The sequence below is a fragment of the Anarhichas minor genome, unplaced genomic scaffold (assembly GCF_050575085.1).
Source record: "Anarhichas minor isolate MPS153535 unplaced genomic scaffold, ASM5057508v1 ptg000014l, whole genome shotgun sequence".
Classification (NCBI taxonomy): domain Eukaryota; kingdom Metazoa; phylum Chordata; class Actinopteri; order Perciformes; family Anarhichadidae; genus Anarhichas; species Anarhichas minor.
In genome coordinates, this window is record NW_027466460.1 from 8,197,875 (window position 1) to 8,220,982 (window position 23,108).

Here is a 23,108-nt window from a genome sequence, read left to right on the forward strand (position 1 = left end):
TTTTACCCAAAGCACAATCTTTTTCTAAACCCAACCAAGTAGGTTTGTTGCCTAAACCGAAGGAGATTTCTGGCAGAAAGCCCAGAAAGCAAACCTCTCCTATGTGCCCAGTACCCCACCATGCACAATACCAGGTACCTGGATCCAGGACACTGAGGTGGGACACAGACACTAATTAAATAATTGAATTAATTGTGCCTGTGTGTGAAACTGTCTGCTGGGAAAAACAAAGAAACAATCAGAGCTATTTAACTCTTTTTGGTAGTTTCTTCTACAGTTTGAATGTTTTGTTATAAAAGCAAGATTAAATCAAAGCACATTTCTTTAATCCAGGCCCAATGGACTGTTAATTAATAACAGTAGTGATGGCTCTGCTCCATTCAGGTATGTCAGTGAGCCAGCATGCACAATACCAAGGCCCTGTACCTGGGACAACTAACTGAAATGAGAACGTCATTAATGTCAATAGTTACCCCTCTGCGTTTAATACTTTGACATGTCAACAATATCTGCCATATAGTGCCATCAAGCTCTTACTGGTTGGTTTGCTACACATTTGGATGTTGTGAATGTTACTTTACTTGTTTACATTCTTTAAAATAAGTGTTCAGTGATGTCTACAGTAAGAATTAAACATGTTCACTTCTTCAACTCAGCATGGGCATTTTTTACTGAAGGACACATTGACCTGTCATTGCAGGACGTAATCAGGTGTAACTAATAACGTTAACGTTGCCTCTATTACATTTAGGAGCGTCAGTAAGTCATCCCAGGCAACATGCCCTGGAACTGACATACCAAAGTGGAACGACTATTAAACCGTTTTAATATTATGAATGTCACCTATGTTTAGTTACAGTCCTAAAAATAAGATTCCAGTGGAGTCTACAGTAGGAAGAAATTAAAATGAATATATTTATTTAATTTAGCCACCCTAAACCCTTCAGAAAAGGACACTTTGACTTGTCGAAGCAGAAAGTGCACAGGTTTATCTAATAACATTAATGGTGTCTCTGTTCCATTTCAGAGTATCAGTAAGTCATTCCTGTGAGGCAGCATACACAACACCAGGGCCCTGCGACTGAAATATATAAACGTTGTGCTGGGAGAAGTGTATAATGACTTGAATTTGCATAAGCATTTGACAGGTGTTGAGCTCAGGGCATTTTCTTTTCTCCCAGGAGCCCTCCCCGCTCCGAAGTCAGACAGCAATATTTTCTAATACAATTTTCACAGGCTGTTGTGAGCGAGATTTCTCTACTTTTATGCCTGCATGAAAATACTGGAATTATGTGTGGATGCTGCAGCTACAACCACATGAAGTCGTGGTGAGTCAGAGGGTATAATAGCATCTTTTATCACTTGCAGGTAATGGGCAGGTTGACAGTTGACACTGGCTTCCTGTTAAATCATCAAAGAGTGAGGTTACAGGCCTGTCAGAACATGGCACTTCCTCGAAGACACCCCCACCTCTAACAAAACACACACACACACACACAGACAGACAGACAGACAAACCCACACATAAATGGGTGGGTGAGGTTTGACATTACTGACCTCTTAACCTTTGCCCACTGACTAATTTCACCTCTTTGTAGGAGGGTCTCTCTCTCTCTCTCTGTCTCTCTGTCCTCCAATCCACTTAAGCTGTCTCTCTCTGTCTGCAGACCTGAATGAGTGCGGGCTGAAGCCAAGGCCCTGTAAACACAGGTGCATGAACACATATGGGAGTTACAAGTGCTACTGCCTCAACGGCTACATGCTGATGCCTGACGGGACCTGTGGAAGTGAGTTGGCCACTCACACACAAGCACACGTCTCTTTCTGTATTGTTGGGAATATTTTCATTCCTGATCTATTTTCTCCCTCATTTTTTTTTTTTTTTAAATCTTGCTTCTGCTTTGTAGCTTGGATTGTGCTACTGTGAAGCTTTTCTTCACTTCACTACAAATGTATTCATCTGAATGCCAGTGCAAGGCAATGCTGATGACATATGCTCTCGATTACAAAATATGCTTTCCCACTTGTATGAGTACCTCTGACAGCAGCCTCACGATCCTTTGATAGACTGCTTTGATTTAAAGCCCCACATTGATCTGCTTCATTATAGCAACTCCAAAGTCTAAAGAACCCCTCTGAAGTATGAGGAAAAGTATGAACCCTTTAGACCCTCGAGTGAGCGTGCATTTCTTATTGGTTGCCCTGAGGTATTCCACAGAATGGGAGTTATTGCCTGTACACGTCTTGCTGTAAATTCTGTTTCCCACCTGATAACTATTTTCTCCTCACCTTTCCTCTCGAGCATAGCGTGACTCCCGGTTGCCCTATTTGAATTAGTTATTTTTTTTATCAGAAGGAAATAACTTTCCCCCCATTTAAAGTCTGAATTGTTCACCACTTTAGGAAATCTCAAGCAATTCCAGGTGTTGTCGTGTGATGAAAGCATGATAGTGTTAAACACCTTGCCGCTCTTCTTTTCTCGCCTGCTACTGCTTTGATCAATAGATCACTGTAGCATTTAATCAGCCTGGCCTGCCTTAGTCATCAAACTGTACTCCAGGGTGCTTGCGGCAGCTGAAATGGCAGCGGCAGCATGAGCCTCACTTTTAATTTCCTTTTTAGGGTCCGAAGTTATTGAGAGAAACTGAAGAAAATCTGTTCCGTTATATTATTATTTTGGAGGGTCTTGATCTGCCCTGCACGGCTCCGCAACAGAGGTGCTGCACACACTGCACACGCTTTGATAGGATTTAGATGGATTACGATTCTTTAGGTGTAGGAAAGGATGAAAGTGGGTGAGGGAGGATGGCGTGCACACAGAGCAACTGCACAGCACAGGAATCTAATAACGGCAGAGTGTGCGCTGTTCTGTTGTCTGCACCTCAGGGTCTACTCAGCTAATATCAGGCAGTGGCCTGGCTCTCACATACTGGCTGGAGGATAACGATAAAGTGTGAGTGTGAATGTGAAAAGGAAAGAAAGTGAGTGTGTTCTCTCCCTTTTGGCACCATCATTGGTTAATATGTGTTGTGTTTCCATTGTGTCAATCAGATGCTCGCACTTGTGGCATGGCCAACTGCCAGTACGGCTGCGAGATGTTGAAAGGACAGGTCCGATGTCAGTGTCCGTCGCCGGGCTTACAGCTGGCTCCGGATGGAAGAACCTGTGTTGGTACGTCCTTGTCTTTATATATCTCCACAGGCCTGAAAACTGAGCCTTATGTTACCACTCCCTCCCATGAGCTACTCACGTAAAGCATCACAAACAGGAATGTTTACATTCTTTTTTGTCAAGTTCCTCTCAGCCATTAAATTAGCTGAGTGATAATCAAATGCAACTGTTTTGGCAGAGCAAGAAAGAAAACTTGGCTGTGAAAAGACAATTTTGAAAACCAAACAAAACCTCTAGCGAAGCTCAGATCCATCCAGAAATATTTACCAATACATCTGTTTTGCTTTGATTAACCACCCCAGCAATTTAACAGGCCTTGTTAAACAAATGGTGACTTTATTCCACTTACTTCCTCCAGCTTTTACAGCAGGGATGTGATCAGGGGAAGCCCACTCCTCCTCTTCCTTCTTTGTTTACGTGGAAGAGCTTCTCAGATGGGTAACTAACAGATGAAGTGGCAGTTGAGGCAGTTAACCTGTGTCAGGTTTAAATACAGGTTGTTCCAGACTGGACTGTTCCTGGTTGGCCGCCTTATAGTCCCGCATAACTGTGGGCTGGCTAATGGGGGGGGGGGGGTTTCTAAAACAGGACAGTCATCAATCATGAAAAATGATGGAGGAGGGGAAGGAAAGGTTGCCTGCAACAGGTGGTACAACAGTTTAATGGAATGTTTCCGGATCCCTCGAGAAGACGCTGTTTTACGGAGAGTATCTAATCATATCTATGGAGGTGATTACTACCTTAGATGGGAGAGTTTGCATTGATGCATAGCTGGTTTTATTCATTATTATAGTGTGAAATGTGTCAACACTTTTTTAGCTGTAGCTTTAAAATTGGCATGGGCCCATGTTTATCAAACTTTAAGAATTATATACCTAAATACATAAAAATGCCTAAAGATCCAGTTCAGGAGTAAAAAAGTACTTAGTTGAGTGTGAAGAGAGTCTTTATCAAGCAACTTACTCATACTTATAACAAAGTGTAAGTACATTTCCATTCTACGTTTATTGGCTCCCTGTTCCATTCATTTCTATTAAAGCACAACGACAAATTCAAGTCTGTGTTTCTTGTTTCGCTGTAATCTCCAAGAACAGCCAATCTGCCCCATTGTCTATAAAAAAAAAATCCTTGCAAGTTACTCAGATACATGTTTTACTGCAAAAGCATACATACATGTATCAACAAAGTTAGTTCTAGTTGTTTCAAATCCTCCTGTACCAATTGACGTGTGACATTAACATCAATCTAATAAAAATGTAGATGTATTACTAAAAGGAAATTAGCAAAAACTAAATTGAAACAGGAAAATAATTCTGCAGCTGGTAGACAACTTACATCAGATAAATTATATAAATCAATGCCAGATTTTATAGAATAAATCACTTAAGCTACGTAAATCAAACGTTTGAGAATTTGATAAAAAGCTCCTATTCTTTGCAAGTAGCATTACATGTGAAGAAATGTTACTTTTACACTTCGCTTAAGTCTGAAATTAAACTGTTCGCAGTTTGACAAATGCATGCCAAGATGTTTAACTAAATAACTTTGGTTGAATATATTTATTATTTGATGTGAAATGTACTCTTTTTTTAAAAAACTGTGCACCTGCTTTTTGTGCATTCCAATTGAAGGATGTCTGACGATCCACTAGAAGGAAGTATTGACTTGTTTTGCACTGTGACAGAAAACCGTCTGATCAATGTTTTTGCATTGTTGCAGAAGTTACGTATTAGACGGCTTCATATTTCAAAGCTGCATCACGTAGAAAATGCTTAATTTATCAGACAAGTTGACAAGTAAAACACAAAATTGCAGAGCTTAATGCAGACTGATGTATAACAATTAATAAGTGTTTAACTCTGATGCTTAAAGATCTGTAGCTTTGAAAGAAAAGTCGAAGCTGTCTTCAAAGCCAGATGTAACATTGATAAAAACAGGCATTTCTACGCAGTATTATACATTTTGAGACAGTGACTGTCTTGTTGTGTGCATGTGTGTGTTATGTAAAACATGATAATTCACCACTGCTCTGTCAGTAGCTAAATAATTCAACTGTTGGCCATTAAGTGTCTTGCTGATGAGAACCTCAACAGCAGTTGTTAAGGGATCACTGTTAAGGGATAAGAGAGCTCAGCCCACTTACTTCACTTGCTTGTTTTCCCAGCTGGTCTAGGTGTCTCTGTGTAAAGGTCCTTTCACAGCACAGTCCCTGAGGCACCACGGCGCCTCAGCTGCAATATGCAGCAAATAAATTAATGATTTTAAGGCAAATGTTCGAGCCTCTCTGCATCTAAATATTAATGCCTACATGCCTGCAAAGGTGATCAACAGAGACACTTAGAATAGGTATTTAAATAAATAATGAAACAAGGTATTGTGAATTGTATTCTGCTCACTGAACAGAATACATAATGTGCTTTGTTCCTAAATGAATACTAACCGGGGAAGGTGAAAGAAGTCTCCTAATATGAAGAGAGATGTTTGTTTAGTTTTGGATTAAAATGCCTTTTTTTTTAACCTTGCAAGTTTTTCATTGCATTGTGTAATTTTGAATGCATTATATGCCGTATATGGCCAACTCTAAAATGATTTTTAGTGAGAAATGATGAATACATTATGTTTTAATTGAAATATTTTCTTCTGTGTGGTAACCGGCATCTCTTTTTCTCTTGCAGATGTGGATGAGTGTACAGCAGGCATAGCAATGTGTCCCCGGTTCAGGAAATGCATAAACACCTTTGGTAGCTACATCTGCAAGTGCCATGAAGGCTTTGACCTGCAATACATCAATGGGAAATACCAATGCATAGGTACCGTCACTACTGTCTCCACAGTGAGGCTTTTTTACTTTGTTACGGCTGAACTGACTGATGAGTCGGCAACTGTATTTCGTTGTATCTTTTTACGATGACAATAAACAGCCTTTGTCCTTTTTATCCTTTTACAGATAAAACTTACAAAGGTCATAAATGTGCTAAGATGTCTTGACTTATAACCAATATTAGGATTATTTTTAGTGATGCAGGGTGCTGTTTTTACACCAGACACTGAGGGAGCAAATAGAAACGATAGCACACACACACAGACACGCATAGTACTTATCAACGCATATCAAACAATAGTCTGGTGCCCATATGTACAGTACGCTGAAACTTCTCCTGTAACTTCAGAAGGTACACACTACCAACCAGTGACGTATACGTTTAATCCGTACTGTACTTAAGTACAGTTTTGACAGACTTTACTTTACCTGTTTTTAATTTTATTCTACTTTATACTTCCACTACGTTTCAGAGTAAAATATTCTTCTTTTTACTACATTTATCTGACAGGTATTGTTACTGATTACTTTGCAGATTAAGATACATACAAAACATATGATAATTTTATGAAGCAAGTTGCATTATTATACTGTACATTAATCAACCCAGCAGTATGTAACACTGTTCAAATAAGCTCTACCCTGACCTGCTACAATATTAAAAGTACAGTTTTTTTATATAGTATTTTTACACTGCTACTGTATGTATGTATTTACATCTGCAATGAGATAGTACATTATTGTATGACATTCAAACATACCACTGAACAGGATGTTCAAAAATGATATTCCATAACAACAGATAAATACAAAAAGTCAGTTTGAGACTCTGTAGTTGAAGTAGTAAATACGTAATAAAGGAGGAACTGAAACTTCAGAATACTGTTGTTAAACGTTCCCCCAGCTGTGCATTTCGATGATGAATACTTGCTATCTAAACATTTAAAGTGACATTCTATAGAAATCCACGCAATAACCTTGAGTCGTAGCAGCATCTAGAAGATGCACTACATCCAATCTTTTTTCATTCATTTTTTAAGAACAAATTTTAAAAAAAGAAAGAAACATTAAAATGCTTTAAAGACCTTGCAGCTTAATCTCTTGGAAGATTTTTCAACAAACAACTCTGATGATGATTTTTTTCTCTGGCATTCACAGAGGGATAACTGTTATTCACTTAAATGCTTTTGCTAACAATACTTATGACATGAACTTTGAGCTCTCCTTGAAGTGGATGTGAAGCAATTATCTTTTGACATTTTGCTGTTATGTTAACTTTTTTCTTTTACACTTGCAGTCAGTAGCTTAATGTTATGTTTTTACTATCTTTCAGATGTGGATGAGTGTTCTTTAGGTCAGAGCCACTGTAGCAACTTTGCCTCCTGCTACAACACGCCGGGCTCGTACAAGTGCAAATGCAAAGACGGCTACAGGGGGATGGGCCACGTTTGCAAATGTAAGAATTGAGAACAAAACACCTGGCCGAGATGCTCACTTTTGCAAAGAGGACCGGGGCCTCACATATTTGGTTTCTTTGCCTGTGTTTTTTAAAAAGCTAGGAAACCAGGAATAGCCTTCTCAGCAAAGAGCCGGGACTGAAATTCCTTTCTTTGTAATGGCATCAGTCATCACTTAAATCATCCTGCTCCCTTATCACATGTGCCCCGAGTGAGCCTTGACTCCTTTAAAAAAAAAAAATTTAAAAAAACATCTGTTCTATTTTATTCAGCCAAGAAGAGGAGTTATCATCAAATGTCAAAAAAATGTATTTTCCTCGTCTCATTTTGCTTGCTCACACCCACACATTTCATTTGGTCTGTGCGTCTGTAGTTTTTACAGCCGCTCAGTGGACAAGAAGTCATTTATTCTCCACAGTTACTTAATCATCTAACAGACACAACCAGTGTAACAGTCCATAGAGCAGCGAGCAGCGAAGATGCCTCCTGGTGTGGTGCGTTGCAAATATTTCACCCTGTCGTCTGCCCAAGGGGGTGTGAGCCACTAGCGCTCTGGGAGTCGAGTTGCAATATCCTATTTGTGTATCACATATCAAAGTCGCCTGCAACTTGAGAAGGCAATAACTGAGTTCAAACCTCTTGCCTTTGTCCACTCATTCCTCACTCATGAAACCCTTATGAAGCCCTCCCCCCCCCACACACACACACACACACACACTACCACCACACCGCACCGACCCCCAATTCTCTGTCTCTGCTCCTGTGTGAAGATTGTGTGGAGGAACAAAGAAAAAGGAGGTGTTACGTTTATGACATCAGCAGAGCGAGGGTGATCTCCGGGGCACAGCAGCCTGTTTGAATGCAGAGATCATTCCACACACACACACACACACAGCAGCTTTATCATGATGCTGGGAGGCCTCTGGCTATGAACACACAAAGAATTACTAATCAGGAGGAGCACATGAACGAATAAAAAGCCACTGTCAGAGAGCAATATTGATGTCACAAAAGCAAAAATTCACTGAACGTGGGGTGTCTTTGTGGGTGAGTTTGCATGGAACCAGTTATGTTGCATGCAACCATCCGTCTTTCTCTTTTTTTAACAGTCCTATTGAGAAAAATGTCCAGAATTGTCTTTAAAAAAATCCTCAAATTAATAAATGCGAACTTGCTACATGATGATTTTATGGGCCTCTCTTGTGTGACCTATTGCTTCAGTGAGATTTGAGACAGCCAATTTTTTTTTTTAAGAGTAACATTTAGTTAATAGATATCAGGAGAGGTCTCAGTAGATGAGGCAAGCCCTCCTCTGCACAAGTCAGACTAATCATTGCAGTTAGTCTACAATTGTACGCCTCATTAACATTTTATTGCTCATATTTCATTCCTCCATCTGCATTCTCTTATTATTTCAGCCATTCCTAAGGTGGTTATTGACCCTCCGAGACCAGGCAAACTGCCTCCAAATCATCACAACCACATCCCCGACATGGATCAGAAAAGAACCACCACTACCCTCCGCCCACCAGTGACTCAAAGGAGAATCTTCCCCATTATCCCCAAATCAACAACTGCCACAACGACTACGACAACCACAACGACGACCAAAGCCCCTCTGCCGCCAAAGAGGGTCACCCCACCTCCACGCAAGCCAGCAGTTTCCACCCGAAAGCCCTTTATCCCAACCAGGAAGCCACCTGCCCCTACACGCAAGCCCTACATCCCACCAAGGCCAGTGGCTCCCACACGACGCCCGCTGTCGCCACCACCAGTGACACCTGTAGACAACACCATCCAGAAGGAGGTCACCAAACAGAGGGGAGATGTCCACAGTAAGAATTATCTTTATATTTCATAAACATTACATTCATTACACCTTTCTTAATACACACTTTGAGTTACAGATGACAAATCTTCATTTTGTGTCTATTTTTTTAAACTGATCACACATGAAATATAGGCCTCTTTGCAAATGTTCATAATGTAAGCAAACCTTTAAACCTGTATTAATATTTGTTTTGGCCACTTAGGGGCAGTACAAGAAGGTATAATCACAGCTTTGACATATTATCACCTCATATTATTCCACATAAATGTGATGGTTAACCTGTTAGCAAACTTTCACCTATTTACACATCCAGTAGATACCAAGCGTTATTATAATTTATTTGGAGTCGTGTTTCCGGCAACCTGACAAAAATATTTGCTCTCCTTTTCGCTCTGCTTTCGGTCTCTATCAGGAGGAAGTATCTGGTTCTGCTCAATGCTCCATTAAGTTCACCAACTTGGTGCTAACTTTGTCTGACAGCTATTTCATTCTGAGGTAGTATACTTATAGCCTTCTCGACTGTTGATAGTCATTCATCAGAAGTACACATTGTTTGTATAAAAATATTAATTTGAGCAGCTCAGAAAACATGAGAATTCGTTGCATTAGCAGGTTCTAATCTCTGTATTTTGACGTTTGATAGTGAGGTGAACTTTTCGTTTTTGGGTCACAGACTTTGACATTAAAAGGCACTCATCAGCTCCCTGACAGGTTTCCTCCAACCAAACTTGGAGTATATTTGAATATTTCCTCATCTGAATCATGGAATATTGTGTTTATTATGACACATGTCACCATCTGGGGAATCCGAAGGGATGTTTACCCGACAGATGATGTGTATTATCATATTCATTTTGTATTCAAACACATGGATATGTGCATACAGCAGTTGGCAGTCAGTTCCCAAATGTACACATTTTATATGCCAGTTTACAATATGAAAGAGTCTAATGCTAAACATTTAGCAAAAAATTGAAGATGGTTTGGTATGGAAACTGGTGAAAATGGTTGAAATCAGATTCAATATAGGTCAATGGGAGCTTTCTGTATTAATGCTTTTAAATAGTTGTCTCGCTGTTATACGACCCACTCACATGATCTTAATGAAGCTGTATCCACCCTCGTATTATATATGATATGCAGATTAATGAAGAAATAATGCCCATTTTGACAAGAGAATTAAGTAGTTGCAATAGTTGCAGTAGTGTAAAGTAAGAATATTTCCCTCTAACGGTAATTATCTTTTTTGGCTTCAGTTAACAGACAAACTGCTTCTCAGCCAGACTGTTTCTCCACATGTCACACGTTTGATGTTCTTGATCAAAACCAAATTACAGAATTGAATTTTGAAAATACTTTAGCAATGACAGTTGGATGAGATTGTTTTTCTTCAAAGGTAGCCACTGCAATCATCTGCTGCTTTCTTTTCAAAGTCTCAAATGCATCCATCTTTTAATGAAATGACCTCCGCGATGTGACTTGTGAAGACAGAAATATTTAGCTCAGGGACAAAGTCACAGTCTACTTTTTTCTCCTTTCTTTTTTTTGATCTAGTAAGCTAGATGATTTGTCTAAAAAACACTTTTCATAACAATATTTAAAAGGTGAGGCTGGTGGAATTCTATATTTTTAAAAGACAGAAAGAGCACGAACGAATATTTATCCACAGCGTAAATTAGTTCCCAGAAATTAAAATTGCAATTCCCTGCAGCTTTAGGACATGAACTTTAAAGCGCTGATTGCCATAGACAGGATAGATAAGTTGGAGAGTATTAAGAGTTGGGCTAACACATTTTTGGTTTTGGGATTTGTTGGCACACAACAAGTGTAGTTTCAGTAAATTTGTATATTGTTATGATATACAGCCATACAGAAAAAATGCACCAGATGCACCAACATTGCACTAAAGATTGTAATTGAACATGGATAGAAGTGTGTTTTGTGTCATGCTTGCTTGTAGGCACAGCAAAAGTCAGTGTTTACCAAAACCCCAAATATTAAGCTCCGTTGACGTAGAAATATCGGGTGAGATGCAACAGCAAAGTAGAGGATAAGAGGTGAGATACTGTGGTTCCTGCTCACCTTGCCAGATGGCATCACATAATTAGAAAAGGGAAAGAGGAAAGGAGATTACATTAACACCTGTCTGCACTGCTTGAGGGAGACATCAATCTAATAGTTTGCATCACGGCAGAGCAGTTCTAGAAATCAGAGCTTCTTGAAGACGGTTTGAATAATATCAGAGAGGGAGGGGGGAGAGACACTGCTGAGTGATTATTCAGGTAATTAGATGGAAATAGGAATCATTTGAATGAGAGCCTCGTGGCATAAAGAATGCCTCCGCTGTGTCTCAAGTACAGGTGTGTACTAAAGTCAATCTAAGAGTGGTATCAATCTTTTCCTCTAAATCTCAGCAAGAAAATTAATATTTTATTTAATATATAATTTTTTATATATTCCCCAAAATGTAAATATGTTTATTTTTAAAGGAGTACATGCTCCAGAGAAAACCCTCAAACCTCTGAGGCTAATACAATACTATTGCATTAAAAATGCATTTACATTAACTTTACATTAAAAAGACAGTGTTTACCTAAGCTAAATAAAAGTTGGTATTCAAGGTGTTCACCCACAAACAGCATCTGAAAATAAATGAAGTATACTGTGTTTGTCTCCAAACCTAAAACAAGTCAAGGATTGGTTATTGCTGAACATTTTGGCAGAACATAGGAAATCCACCTTAAGCTGTTACCGCCCAAATGTCTGGATGAAATGAACCACTAAAGGTCACATTGTAAAAAACAAGAGCAACATTTAGTATGAGCTGTTTCAACATGGTTGTTGAACAAATAAGTTATTTACAGGGTCACTTACAAACCTGTCTCTTGGGCACACACAGAGACATGGATGCCTGGGATTGCTGGAGAGCCTGGTGCGAGTGTGACCTCCCCACTGTCAGATTCCTCCGACTGTCAGGCTACATTGCAGTCTGCCAGGTGGTTGAGACCCAGTGTGGGGGTGAATGGGCCCTTTCAGCGCTCAGGCCGACTGGAGGGGGCACATGCTGGGGAGCCTAGGGGACTGACGTGTCAAGTGCAGGTTTCAGGGCATTCACGGCATAGGAGCAAGAATCTGCCTGGGATGCTGGGAATAGTTTTACTGACAGTTTGTCTCATTAAAGTCCACTGACTTATCTCGTCTGCAAATGCAGTGAATACATACTAAGATGATCTTTGTATCTTTCTATCAATTTAAAACCAGTAAACACAGTTTTCATTCTAATAGAGTAAAATAGCCAAAGCATCTTTTGCCAAAAAAAGGCTTGGCTATAAGAAACAACTTTCTATCCTTCACTTGTCAGTCGACCTTTAATAAGACAGCTTGGCTTAAAGTATTCTGGGCAGTGTGACCCGGTTAGAGAAGGGAAGAGGCTATTTCCGGACTGACTGTGTACTGTATCTGTGTATGTACTGTAGCTCCAGGTTGTGTAACAGCAACATTTGCCCAGACGTTGCATCATGAACCATCAGCCTTTTTGTTGTTATGATTCACATTTGACTTATGGTGTTTCTGCACGTTTTCTCAGGTATTCTGGCCAGGTGCTGTGTTGTTGAATGCACTTGGCTCTGGATATGCAGGCACTAAACCATGACATTGATTCATCCTTGCAGAGTCCTTGTAGCGTGATGAAACAAAGCCACACAATAGCCACAAGCATACCAGTGAGCAAATATAATACCTTTGTTAATCCTTTATCTAAACCTGCGTCTCACCTCTCTCCTCAGTCCCTCGGAACCACGGCCATAACACCGTCCTTGGTGTTGACTTTGACATTGAGCTCGGCAACACGGCAGATGAAACCAAGGATGATCCAGGTAAACACAAGACATTTGACAGAGACAATCAGCAGCAGCCCTCAAACGATGACGAACGATGATGACAATCAACTCCTGCAGTGGTTGCTGCCGAGGCGAAGACATTATAGTGGCCAGATGTGCTTTGATAGGCCTTTCACCAGGAGGTGACACATGACATCTGGCCATATCCATTGAAATAATGGCTCACAGCTCAGAACGGCCAGACTTTTCCACTTTTCACATTATGCTTGCTTGATTGCCTGACTGCTTGAATGATTAATTGATCATTTTGAAGTACATCAGTGCTCCGCTCATAAGCTCCATAGTACTCAGTGTACAGTTCCTACAGCAACTATAAGAAAACAGCTTTTGTGAAGAGACAGTATTTTATGTGATTTATTAATGTCAATGGTATGCAGATTATATTGCCTAATGGTTTAGTTATGTGTTTATTTTGGCTCACGATGAATCATTTTCTATGCAGTGTCAAGTGAGAAGGCCTTTTTATTGGCTCAGGAAATGAACTGAGAAGTGTTTTGTGGAAACCTTACTTTATACAAAATGATGGATGTTATTCTTATCTTCAAACCAATTTGTACAGCAATGCATGGATGATGCCACAACTGCATTCCTATGATATTATTGTCTAGACATCATCACTGGGAAAGAAATCATCAGTCATGACATATTATGACTGTCTTTGTAACTATAGTGTATTTTGCTATGGTGGAGGGTAGACATAGAATAGGTTATATGTGTAGAATTCACACAGCAGGGCTCATGTGAAGCATTGCAAAATGCAAAATGAAGCCTCTTTGCATGTATGTGCGTCCTGCACGTCTCTGAAAAGTGTGTTTTGTTATCTTCAGAGTCGGGGTACCTGAGCTGCTCCTTTGATGATGGTCTTTGTGGTTGGATCAGGGACAGAGATGGAGACCTGCATTGGGAGACAACGCCTGATCCGTCAGGTAATTCAAGGGCCATTCTCACTCACACACTCTAATAAGGAAAATTGTTTATTTTAGAGTCAGTAAATGGAAATGAGAATAGCTGCGGTCCTTTTCTGACAATTCATACATATGCAAACACGTACAGCGTCAGACAATGTAAGCAGCTAAGTTTTGTTCTGCTCAATTACAGGTCAAGATGGAAATTACTTGAGGGAAGTAGTTTGTCTTTTATGCGGATTAGTGCTTTGCTCTACAAAGCGATGCAAATTAGAAACGGATTACGCGACCCGTCAGCGATACCTGTGGCTCACATAAAATGGGAACACAACACTGTTTTTCTTGGGGTTCAGACAAGGAGAAAACGTGCTGAATTATGTTGAGAGGACTCATTAGACACGGTGTGAAGACTAAACAGTGCTGCGTACTGGCACTGTTTAAGCAACACTAACTACAACCGTCTTCTTCTGCCAACTGGCCTAATCTAGCAGGTACTAGTGTGTTTGCAGAGACTCAGACTGAGGTCTCATTTCAGCCAAGTTTGTGCTCCCTCATTAGAGGGAATAAAGATTTTTACTTTGACCTTTACGTTCCCTGGAAAATCATTCTCATTAAATCATAATCTAGGCCCTGACAAAAAGTAATGCCATTGAAGAGGCAACATTTCAGTTTTCAGTAGCATGTAGTGAATGTAATTAATCAGCACATTTAAATACTATCTTATTTATGGGAATGTGTGTGTCCACCTATATATGGCTTTTGCTACATTTCCGGTGCGTTTTGAAGCAAGTAACTATTTACTGTTCATCGCTTTACGTTCTTTTGACAGACAGCCACTGGCTAACACTCATGGCTGTTAGAAGATTGGCACAGATTTGGAGGGGCTCATAACATATGCAGAAAGCATCTGTGGCCTACAGATACATATCGCACCCCCTGTGGTTAACGCCAGCCCTACACAGATCTGCAAGATAAGCAAAATGCATCAGCATTAATCAGCTATTACCCAGAAGCGCTTTGACTTTTACATTTTTTTAAACTATACAGCTCTTTTATTACTAACTAATGCATGAATTAATGAAAATAAATCTATTTTGCCAACGGCAAATGGCTGTACTTTGTGATGAATTATAAGTGGGTCAAGTCTTTTTCAATTGTCTATTTTTTCACACTTTCCCTTCTACATATTCTACACTACTGTCAAACTGTCAGACCTATTGTCGTAAAAGGCCATGCTGCTTGTTTAGGTTTATTTTTTGGCTGTGCTGACACCCAAATACAATGAGTGAATGGATGTATTTCATTGCTCAATTAAAAAAAACATTTGGAAAAACTCAACAGCAACTTGTCTTTCCAGACACAATGTCCCACTGACTCAGGACAATTCACAGACTTCACTGTCAACAGTTTGCTTGACTAAATGGAAAGTGAATCCAACTGTTCAATTATTATGTCAATTATCCTACAATAAGTAAATCTGGGTACTGTTTCTGGAAAGCCAAGTTATTTATTAGTGCTGTAATTAATTAGAAATGTGTAGTTTCTTGTCTGTTTAATTTTGTCTACTTCAACTAATTTTGTTTCAAATAAGTTTAGGTTTCAGTAAATATGAGAAATAATACTTAATTTAGTAAAAAAAAAGTGTGGTGCAACCGGCAAAGATGCAGCATACTCACGGCAGGATGGAACATTCCTTAGTGCTACGTTTTCTAAGATACAATTCAATGTTGCCCCTTATTGACTAAAGATATATGTTCTGTGTGTTTTCATTGACTGTAATGTCCGTCATTTACCTCCCAAGGTGGAAGGTACCTCACCATTCCCGAGGTAGGCAACAAGAGGACCGGACGAGGGGCACGGCTGGTCCTCCCACTCACCCCTCCCTGGAACGATGGCAATCTGTGCCTGTCATTCCGGCACAAGCTGGCAGGCCATCACGTGGGTATGCTGCAAGTGTTTGTGAAGAAGGGAAAGCAGTACAGTCCAGCAGTCTGGGGCCGGACAGGTGGAAATGGCTGGAGGCACACTCAAATCACACTATGGGGCACAGGCCTGGAAAGTGTAAGTATAAATATTTCAAAATTCACTCATACAATGAGAATTTTAAATGATTGTTTCTCCAGACATTTTGGAAGTATGTCAAATGTTTGTATTCCTGTTAATGAAAAATAAATCCGAGCAGCAGTCTGCATTTCGAGGGTGCATGTACAAAATGTTAGATTGACGTCTGCTTTGGGTAGAAACGCATGCCAGCAGCATTTGGTGGTCGTTCCTCAGTGATAGTACCTCAGTGTGCACGTTGCTGCTGTTCACCAGGTGATCCTGAAGGGGGAGCGTGGGCGAGGCAGGAGCGGCGAGATGGCTGTGGACGACATAACCCTGAGGAAAGGCTCCTGCACAGAGGAGCACAATCTGAGGAGACTCTGACTGACAGAACAGAAAAAGGCAGAAAGAAAACAAGAGGGAAAATCATCTCAAAGAGAACTGACTCTGTTTTGACATCGACCTCACTCTGCCTGGCCTCTCGCTGATTGCCCCCGTCACCCCTCCCAGCCATTCTGTGAACGATCTCCAAAAAGTTGTGTGTCTACAGAACAGTGAGTTTCTCCTTTTGACTGCCCATGAATAAAAAGACTCAACTGAAATGTCATGTGCGCATTCCAGCAGCACACCCCTCTTCTCAGACACCCTCTCACTCCATAACCTTGTTACCATAAAACCTGCATGAACCAACCTACCATGGAAGTGTCCTCCACCTAACAGCCCTGGCAGCCTTCCAGCACACCGCTGAGAGGCCCACGTTCACTTCAATTCTTCCCGTTGAGAGGATCGTTCCCTCACATAGCAGTCTGCTTTTGCCTTGCTTTGATCCTTTAGCCACAAGCCATTGCTTTTTATTTGCTGGTATACATTTCTTTGGGGTTTGGAGATACATTTAAAAAAAGATAAAATAACATTATGTAAAAGCCAAATTGTAAATGTCATCATTTCTTTCTAGACCCAAAGTAAAACATCGAGAGGGTCAATTAGCCTTGCCTTTGTTGATCTTTTTTTTTGTCACAGTATTAAAAAGATCAGTTTGGTAGAAGAGGTTTAAAATGTAGCACCTTTTCTACCCTGATCTTTTATATAAGCCTCCTAAAGTTGTTCTATGGTCATTGTTTTTTACTCAAAATGTCAAACAGAATCGGTGTATGATTTTTGACACTAGCAAATCAACACTTAGTTTCTATTAAACAGTATGTGCTTTGTTATATTAAGTGCAGTTTGTTATAACGATGATACCAACACATTTTAAGGCTTTCAAAAATGTTATTATTGTAAATGTAATTGTGTGTACATACTCTGAAAATCTACAATCCCATTTGTTGTGTGGTTTATACGTTATGTAAATTCATACATTGATATTAATTGGATTTCAAAATGGTTGGTATTTCAACTTTCACTTAAAGAACATGTATACAGATGGAAACCTTGTGTAGTGCCAGGCTGTGTATGTCAATGTCAATGTGTTATGATAAAAGGCTCTGTCTGTAACTTGCAAAGCACATAGTTGCATATCGTATGCTGTGATAATGAAGGGCATCGGCTGGAATTTTAAGGTTTTCTGTATGCATGGGTGCATCCACCAAATTCAGATTTATCCAGACCAGTATGTAAATAAAATTAATTTGACTGATATTTTATGAAACAAAGCATGATTTTTTTTTTCTTATCCCAGCAGCTGACAGCAACACAGTGTTTAAAAAAATAAGTACAATATGTATTGATGAGCAGGTCCCTATATTGTTTATATTGTATATTGTAGTCTCCTACGTCGCCACGCCACGCAAGACTACAAAATGGCGCTTTGGAGGGAAAACTATCAAAGTGGCGAATGTAGTTTCGACTACAAAAAGTATGTAAGATAGACAGGACTACCAAAATGGCGGATGTAGTTTCGTAGGTGATCACGCTAAGCAAACTGCAAAAATGGCGGCAGGGCCACGCTAGAGGCCGCGTTTACACACCACGTGCGTCTGAGATGGGTAGCAAAACCTAAATGTGTGTATGAGTATGTGTGTGTGTGTGGGTTAGTTAAACAACAAAGGAAAAGGAAAGAAACACTCAAAGCAAGGTCGATCCTCACCGCCGCAGTAAAACACAGGAACTGTTTCTCTATCACACAGAAACCCGACTGGCGATCTCAAATTCGGCAAGCCGTGGCACTGGTCTTTTAACCAACCTTACTCGAGGTGACTGATCTAACCACAACACTATTACAGCAGCACGGAATGCAACAGTAATTTCAAAGCAGCACTAACGGAACTCGGCGGTCCGTAAACATACACAATAACACGTTAACAGTCCAATTAACTTAAAACAAAACAAAACAAGGTAACAAACCCACCATGACCTATCTCTGCCCCGACACAAGCCTCTTACTCTGAGATGACTTCGTAGCGGTCGATGTGGTTCTCTGAATTTCTTCATTAAATTCGGGATCTGGAGCTTCAAGCTGCGCGGCGATAAATCTTCCGTATGGCAGCGAGGAGTCCTCGGAAGTGAAGGGAATTTTCCTTCTATACGACCGGCAAATGTTGACTTGATTGTGAAGAGAATTTGTCCTCCTCTTCCTCTGAAGAATCTTTTTCTTCCTTCTGCAGGCAAGTTCCTTCGGGATCCAAAACAGTCCATTGTTCGACCAGCGAATGTATTCCTAGGTTTTCTTAAAAGCAACAACGTTGTGCGCGCCCCTTTTCATGCGAATTGAATCACGTGGGTTGGCTCCGAGCTGCAGGTAACGCAGATTTTTATAGTCTCAGTGACGCCACAGGGAGCCCCCTGTGGTGCCTGTGGCCCTCGTCCAATGAGACCCCAGTGTTGAGTTTGGACCAAAAATCACACGTAGGAGAGACTTAAAGTCTGGTGGGGCTTGGTGTGATTTTAGCCCAAATCAGGCTGTTGACTGCTATGTAGGCCCAATGCCCAAATCCCTTTTTTCCAACCACATGGTGAAGTCCCAACAGTGTGTATGTATCCAACAGAGGGACATTTTATATAATTTAAAAGATCAGGTCATTGGAATTAATTTTAAGATTATTTTGTGGGAAATTGAATATGAAAAATGCCATTGTGAGCAAGATAGTTTTCACAGCACAAAATATATTTAAATAAAAGAAAGGAAGAAAATGTTCTTTGTATATGACAGGCACAACCAAATGAAGGAGCACAAACCATTTCTAGTATGCAGACAGGTACAAAATAGGACGAATGCTTTGATTTGGATTTTCACATTCCTCATAGACATTCAAAGATTTATTGTTTTTATTTATACAATGGCCATGGAGCACACATGTGTTTGAAGGCTTCCGGGTATCCGATAAAATGTAATAAAAGCTTCAAAGAAGCATAGAAGAGTCAAACAAAGTAACAGACATTCATTTTACCACCGTTATAAATGAGTGTGCAAAGTATATTGAGCCGCAAGCATCCACAATACACATACCTTCCCACTGCATTACTAGTTGACTTTTGCCTCTAACCTACTCGGGTAATAACTAATTGCATACTTTGATACAAACACATCCACCCTGTGTTTTCTGTTTTCTTTGATAGATGGCCACGGCACAATATATAAGCGCTATGAAGGACTCAGTGGAGTGTGTCTGAGAGGTGGCAGTTAGCCTCAATACCAACTGACATAGGGGACTCTTTTATGGGTTTAGTGGCTTGGGATTTTACGGCTTTGGAGTGGAATATCTAGGGAACGGGATTTAAGGTGATTAAAACATTTGAGTGCTCTATTTTGACTGTTAACAGTGGCTTCTATCAAATGCCATAAAGCCATGAACATGTCATAAAAAATATCTTACTAAAGTATTTAATCAAAATGGAATATAAAAGTCATAAAAAAACGTTTAGCGTGCCATGAAAATGTCATAAAAAGTCAAATACCATTAAAATGAAAACAAAGTTGAAAAACATTGAACTATGATAAAAATCATAGTACGCCATTAAAATGTCATAAAAACATCATGGTATAGTATGTATTAGAATGTCATAAAAAGTCAGAATATAATATTAAAATGGCAAACAATGTCATAGTATAGTATGCTATTAAAATGTCATAAGATATTTCATAGTATAGTGTACCATTAATTGTTATAAAAGTCATCGTTCGTATGTTGTGAAAAATCATTAATCAATGTCAGAGTACATTATGCAATCAAAATGGCATAAAATATGTCATATTATAGTATGTCATCAAAAGGTTCATAAGAAATGTCACAGTATACATTTTTTTTACAGTAAGGTATGTCATAAAAAAGTCAAAGTATAGTATGCCATAAAATGTTATCAAAAATCTTAGTGTAGTATGCCATGATATATGTCGTAATATAGTCAGTAAAAACTAAAGTAATATTATAAAATGTTGAGAAAAGTTATGAAAACTCAATAGTATATTTTGATGAAAAAAAGTCATAGTATAGCTAGTCTAACAAAGTTAACAACAAAAGTATGCGTATATACTGTCAAATAAGTTATAAAGACGTCATAGTGTAACGGAAAAAAGGTAGTATAGCCTGTCGAAAAAAGTCACAAAATAGTCATAGTATAGTTACTATACTATGACTTTATGACTTTTTTCGACAGGCTATACTATGACTTTTTCAGACATACTTAACTATGAATTTTCAATGACATACTATACCATAACTATTTGATTTGTTTTCTATGTTATCTTCTCAAAATCTCATTCCCATACTGGGAGTCAAATCCAGGTTATTTTAAATCCAGGTTATTTTATAGTATATTATTTTATAGTACCTCAAAGTATAGTGTTCCTTAAAAAAGTCAGAGTATAGTATGCTATCAAAATGTCCTAAAAACGAAATCGTTTTCAATAAAGCATCATAAAAACTTCATTGTACAGTATGCTATCAAAATAAAGAAAAGGTTGATAAAAAAGCATTGTATGCCAATAAAATGTCATTAAAAAACCCACAGTAATAGGGCAGTGGCCTGGATTATTCTATCAAATATTGTAAAACAGATTTTAATTGGAATTTTGAGATTATACATAATTACATTTAGAGCTCCTCATGCTCCTTTTGTGCATTTAATGAGATGTTGAAACGCCCTGATGCAGATTGGCATAACTCATACAAAATGTATATGATTATTCATGGCAAACTGCATTTATTCTCAGTTTCTCTCCAATTTTAACTCCACATCTATTTTCCAAATAAATTGATCATACATTTCGCCCCTATACCACAATGTAGAAGTCTGAAATAGAGCCGTTCATGCCAAATGGAGTCAAACGATTTCTTGAAATCAATGAAACATGTGAATATCTCTCTCTCTTCCTCTGTCTCTCAACAACACAAACACACACACAGTGAATCAAATTTCTGTTCAAATAAGGTCTGCACTTTTGATATTAGATCTGTCTCCAAACAGATGATTCTCCTAACTCCTGTCACTGACCTGTGATGAAATACCTTAAAACATTTTCATTTTCCACCTGGGCAGCCTATTTGGGACCAAAAGGGCAAGCAAACAGTCCCCTTATTAAGATAAACTACCATAGCAAAAATAAATCCAGAGGGCAGAGCCAATAGCTAACACAATTGTGTGTATTCGCCTGTATCTCTGTGTTTGTAAATGTGTGTGTGTTTCCCTTTGTGTGTTTTCCAAATTATCTCTTGAAGGGTAGCAAAGTCAGGCATTTCTCTCTCTTTTCTCACAAGCATGCACCCATACACATATAAAGTGGCAGAGCACACAGTAAGAGAAGGAAATATCAAACACCTTTTCAGTTCATGAAGAATAAAGTATGAAACCTCTGGCTGAATGAAGGTGAAAGACCTTCTCAGACTCTGTTACGCTTGTTCCATGGAAACAAGAAATATATCAGTGCTAATGGGACATTAATGAATGCCATACCAGGTGATTAATGGTGAGCTTAAATATGAGGGAATGTTCACAGAGCTAAATAGTCATGCATAAGCATGATCATGCATAAGAAGACAAACAAGGAATGGAAAAAGGTTACTTATAAACATACATTTTTTTGTTTGCATTTATTTTCTAAATTGCCACTGAATTACTACTGTATATTTGAATACTAGCTCATTTTTGGAAGTGCTTAGTGTTACATTCCATAGAGCTGAAGGAGGTAAAGGACATTCAACCACAATAAATTTTTTTTTCTTGTCTGTTGAGTGCCCATTTGCTGACCTTTTGTTTATCTTTTACTGCAGTTACTCAAGAGCAGTCTGGTCAGTTTTAGCTAACTACCCAGATCCCTTTACAGAAGATTCACGTTGAGGTGTTTATCAGCAAATAAATTGATGAATTTTGTGAATAATCCTCAGATTCGTCTGTCTGTTATCTCATAGATTAATCCATCATTATGAAAAAAAGTACTCTGTGTACCTAACAATGCTGAAGTCAGACAGTAGATCTGCACACTGGAGGAGCTCCCGGTAGATTTCATTTAACAGAGCGTTTCGATGTAACAAAGATGTTTGTTAGAAATTGTCAAGTTATCAAGGAGCTTATCTGTCGTGTTGAGGTAGAGGTCTTCCATATTAGGCTGGCAATGACTTAACAGAGAAGCATTGGTTCTCAAAGAGGGCCGTAGCTGACATTAATTGGGGATAAAGTTTCACAGTCGCAAACACACGTGTACACACACACACATGCAAACACGCACACACACATGCACACACACACAGAAAGTAAGGGATAAAAGGAAGAGGTAAAGAAGGAACAAGTGAAGTTAGCAAAGAAACAAAAAATGAACAGCACTAATGAAGAAAACATTGAAGGCGGTACCAAGGTAAGAGGAGCCAGCTGTAAGCTTTCATTTTTTTTAACATCATCTTTTAATCTTTTAACTGTTAGTCAGTTGATACAACTGGATACCTGATAATTGTGTGAGGAAATTACATTTCTTAAATTAGAAAACAACAAAAAGCATGAACCCCCATTAAGTCATTGTTGGTGATTAATTGTGTCACATTCATTTACATT

At 39.2% G+C, this 23,108-nt stretch overlaps 1 protein-coding gene and 1 long non-coding RNA gene across 2 annotated transcripts in view; one reads left to right on the forward strand and one right to left on the reverse strand.

The window, feature by feature from the left end:
* The window catches only part of npnta (nephronectin a), a 43,811-nt gene extending 26,052 nt beyond the window's left edge, over positions 1 to 17,759 (forward strand). Inside the window, exons 6-14 of the mRNA XM_076091320.1 lie at positions 1,668 to 1,787; positions 3,052 to 3,171; positions 5,847 to 5,981; positions 7,326 to 7,448; positions 8,868 to 9,284; positions 13,066 to 13,155; positions 14,007 to 14,105; positions 15,886 to 16,145; positions 16,401 to 17,759. Of these exons, the coding sequence (XP_075947435.1) occupies positions 1,668 to 1,787; positions 3,052 to 3,171; positions 5,847 to 5,981; positions 7,326 to 7,448; positions 8,868 to 9,284; positions 13,066 to 13,155; positions 14,007 to 14,105; positions 15,886 to 16,145; positions 16,401 to 16,511 (1,475 nt within the window). The 3' untranslated portion in view covers positions 16,512 to 17,759. The remainder of the gene's footprint in view (positions 1 to 1,667; positions 1,788 to 3,051; positions 3,172 to 5,846; positions 5,982 to 7,325; positions 7,449 to 8,867; positions 9,285 to 13,065; positions 13,156 to 14,006; positions 14,106 to 15,885; positions 16,146 to 16,400) is intronic.
* On the reverse strand, positions 13,390 to 20,009 carry LOC142949591 (uncharacterized). The gene is made up of 3 exons (XR_012954048.1): positions 16,371 to 20,009; positions 15,878 to 16,136; positions 13,390 to 14,074 (listed from the first exon to the last, which is right to left on the reverse strand). It is a non-coding gene; the product is annotated as an uncharacterized LOC142949591 (long non-coding RNA).
* Positions 20,010 to 23,108: the final 3,099 nt, after the last annotated feature.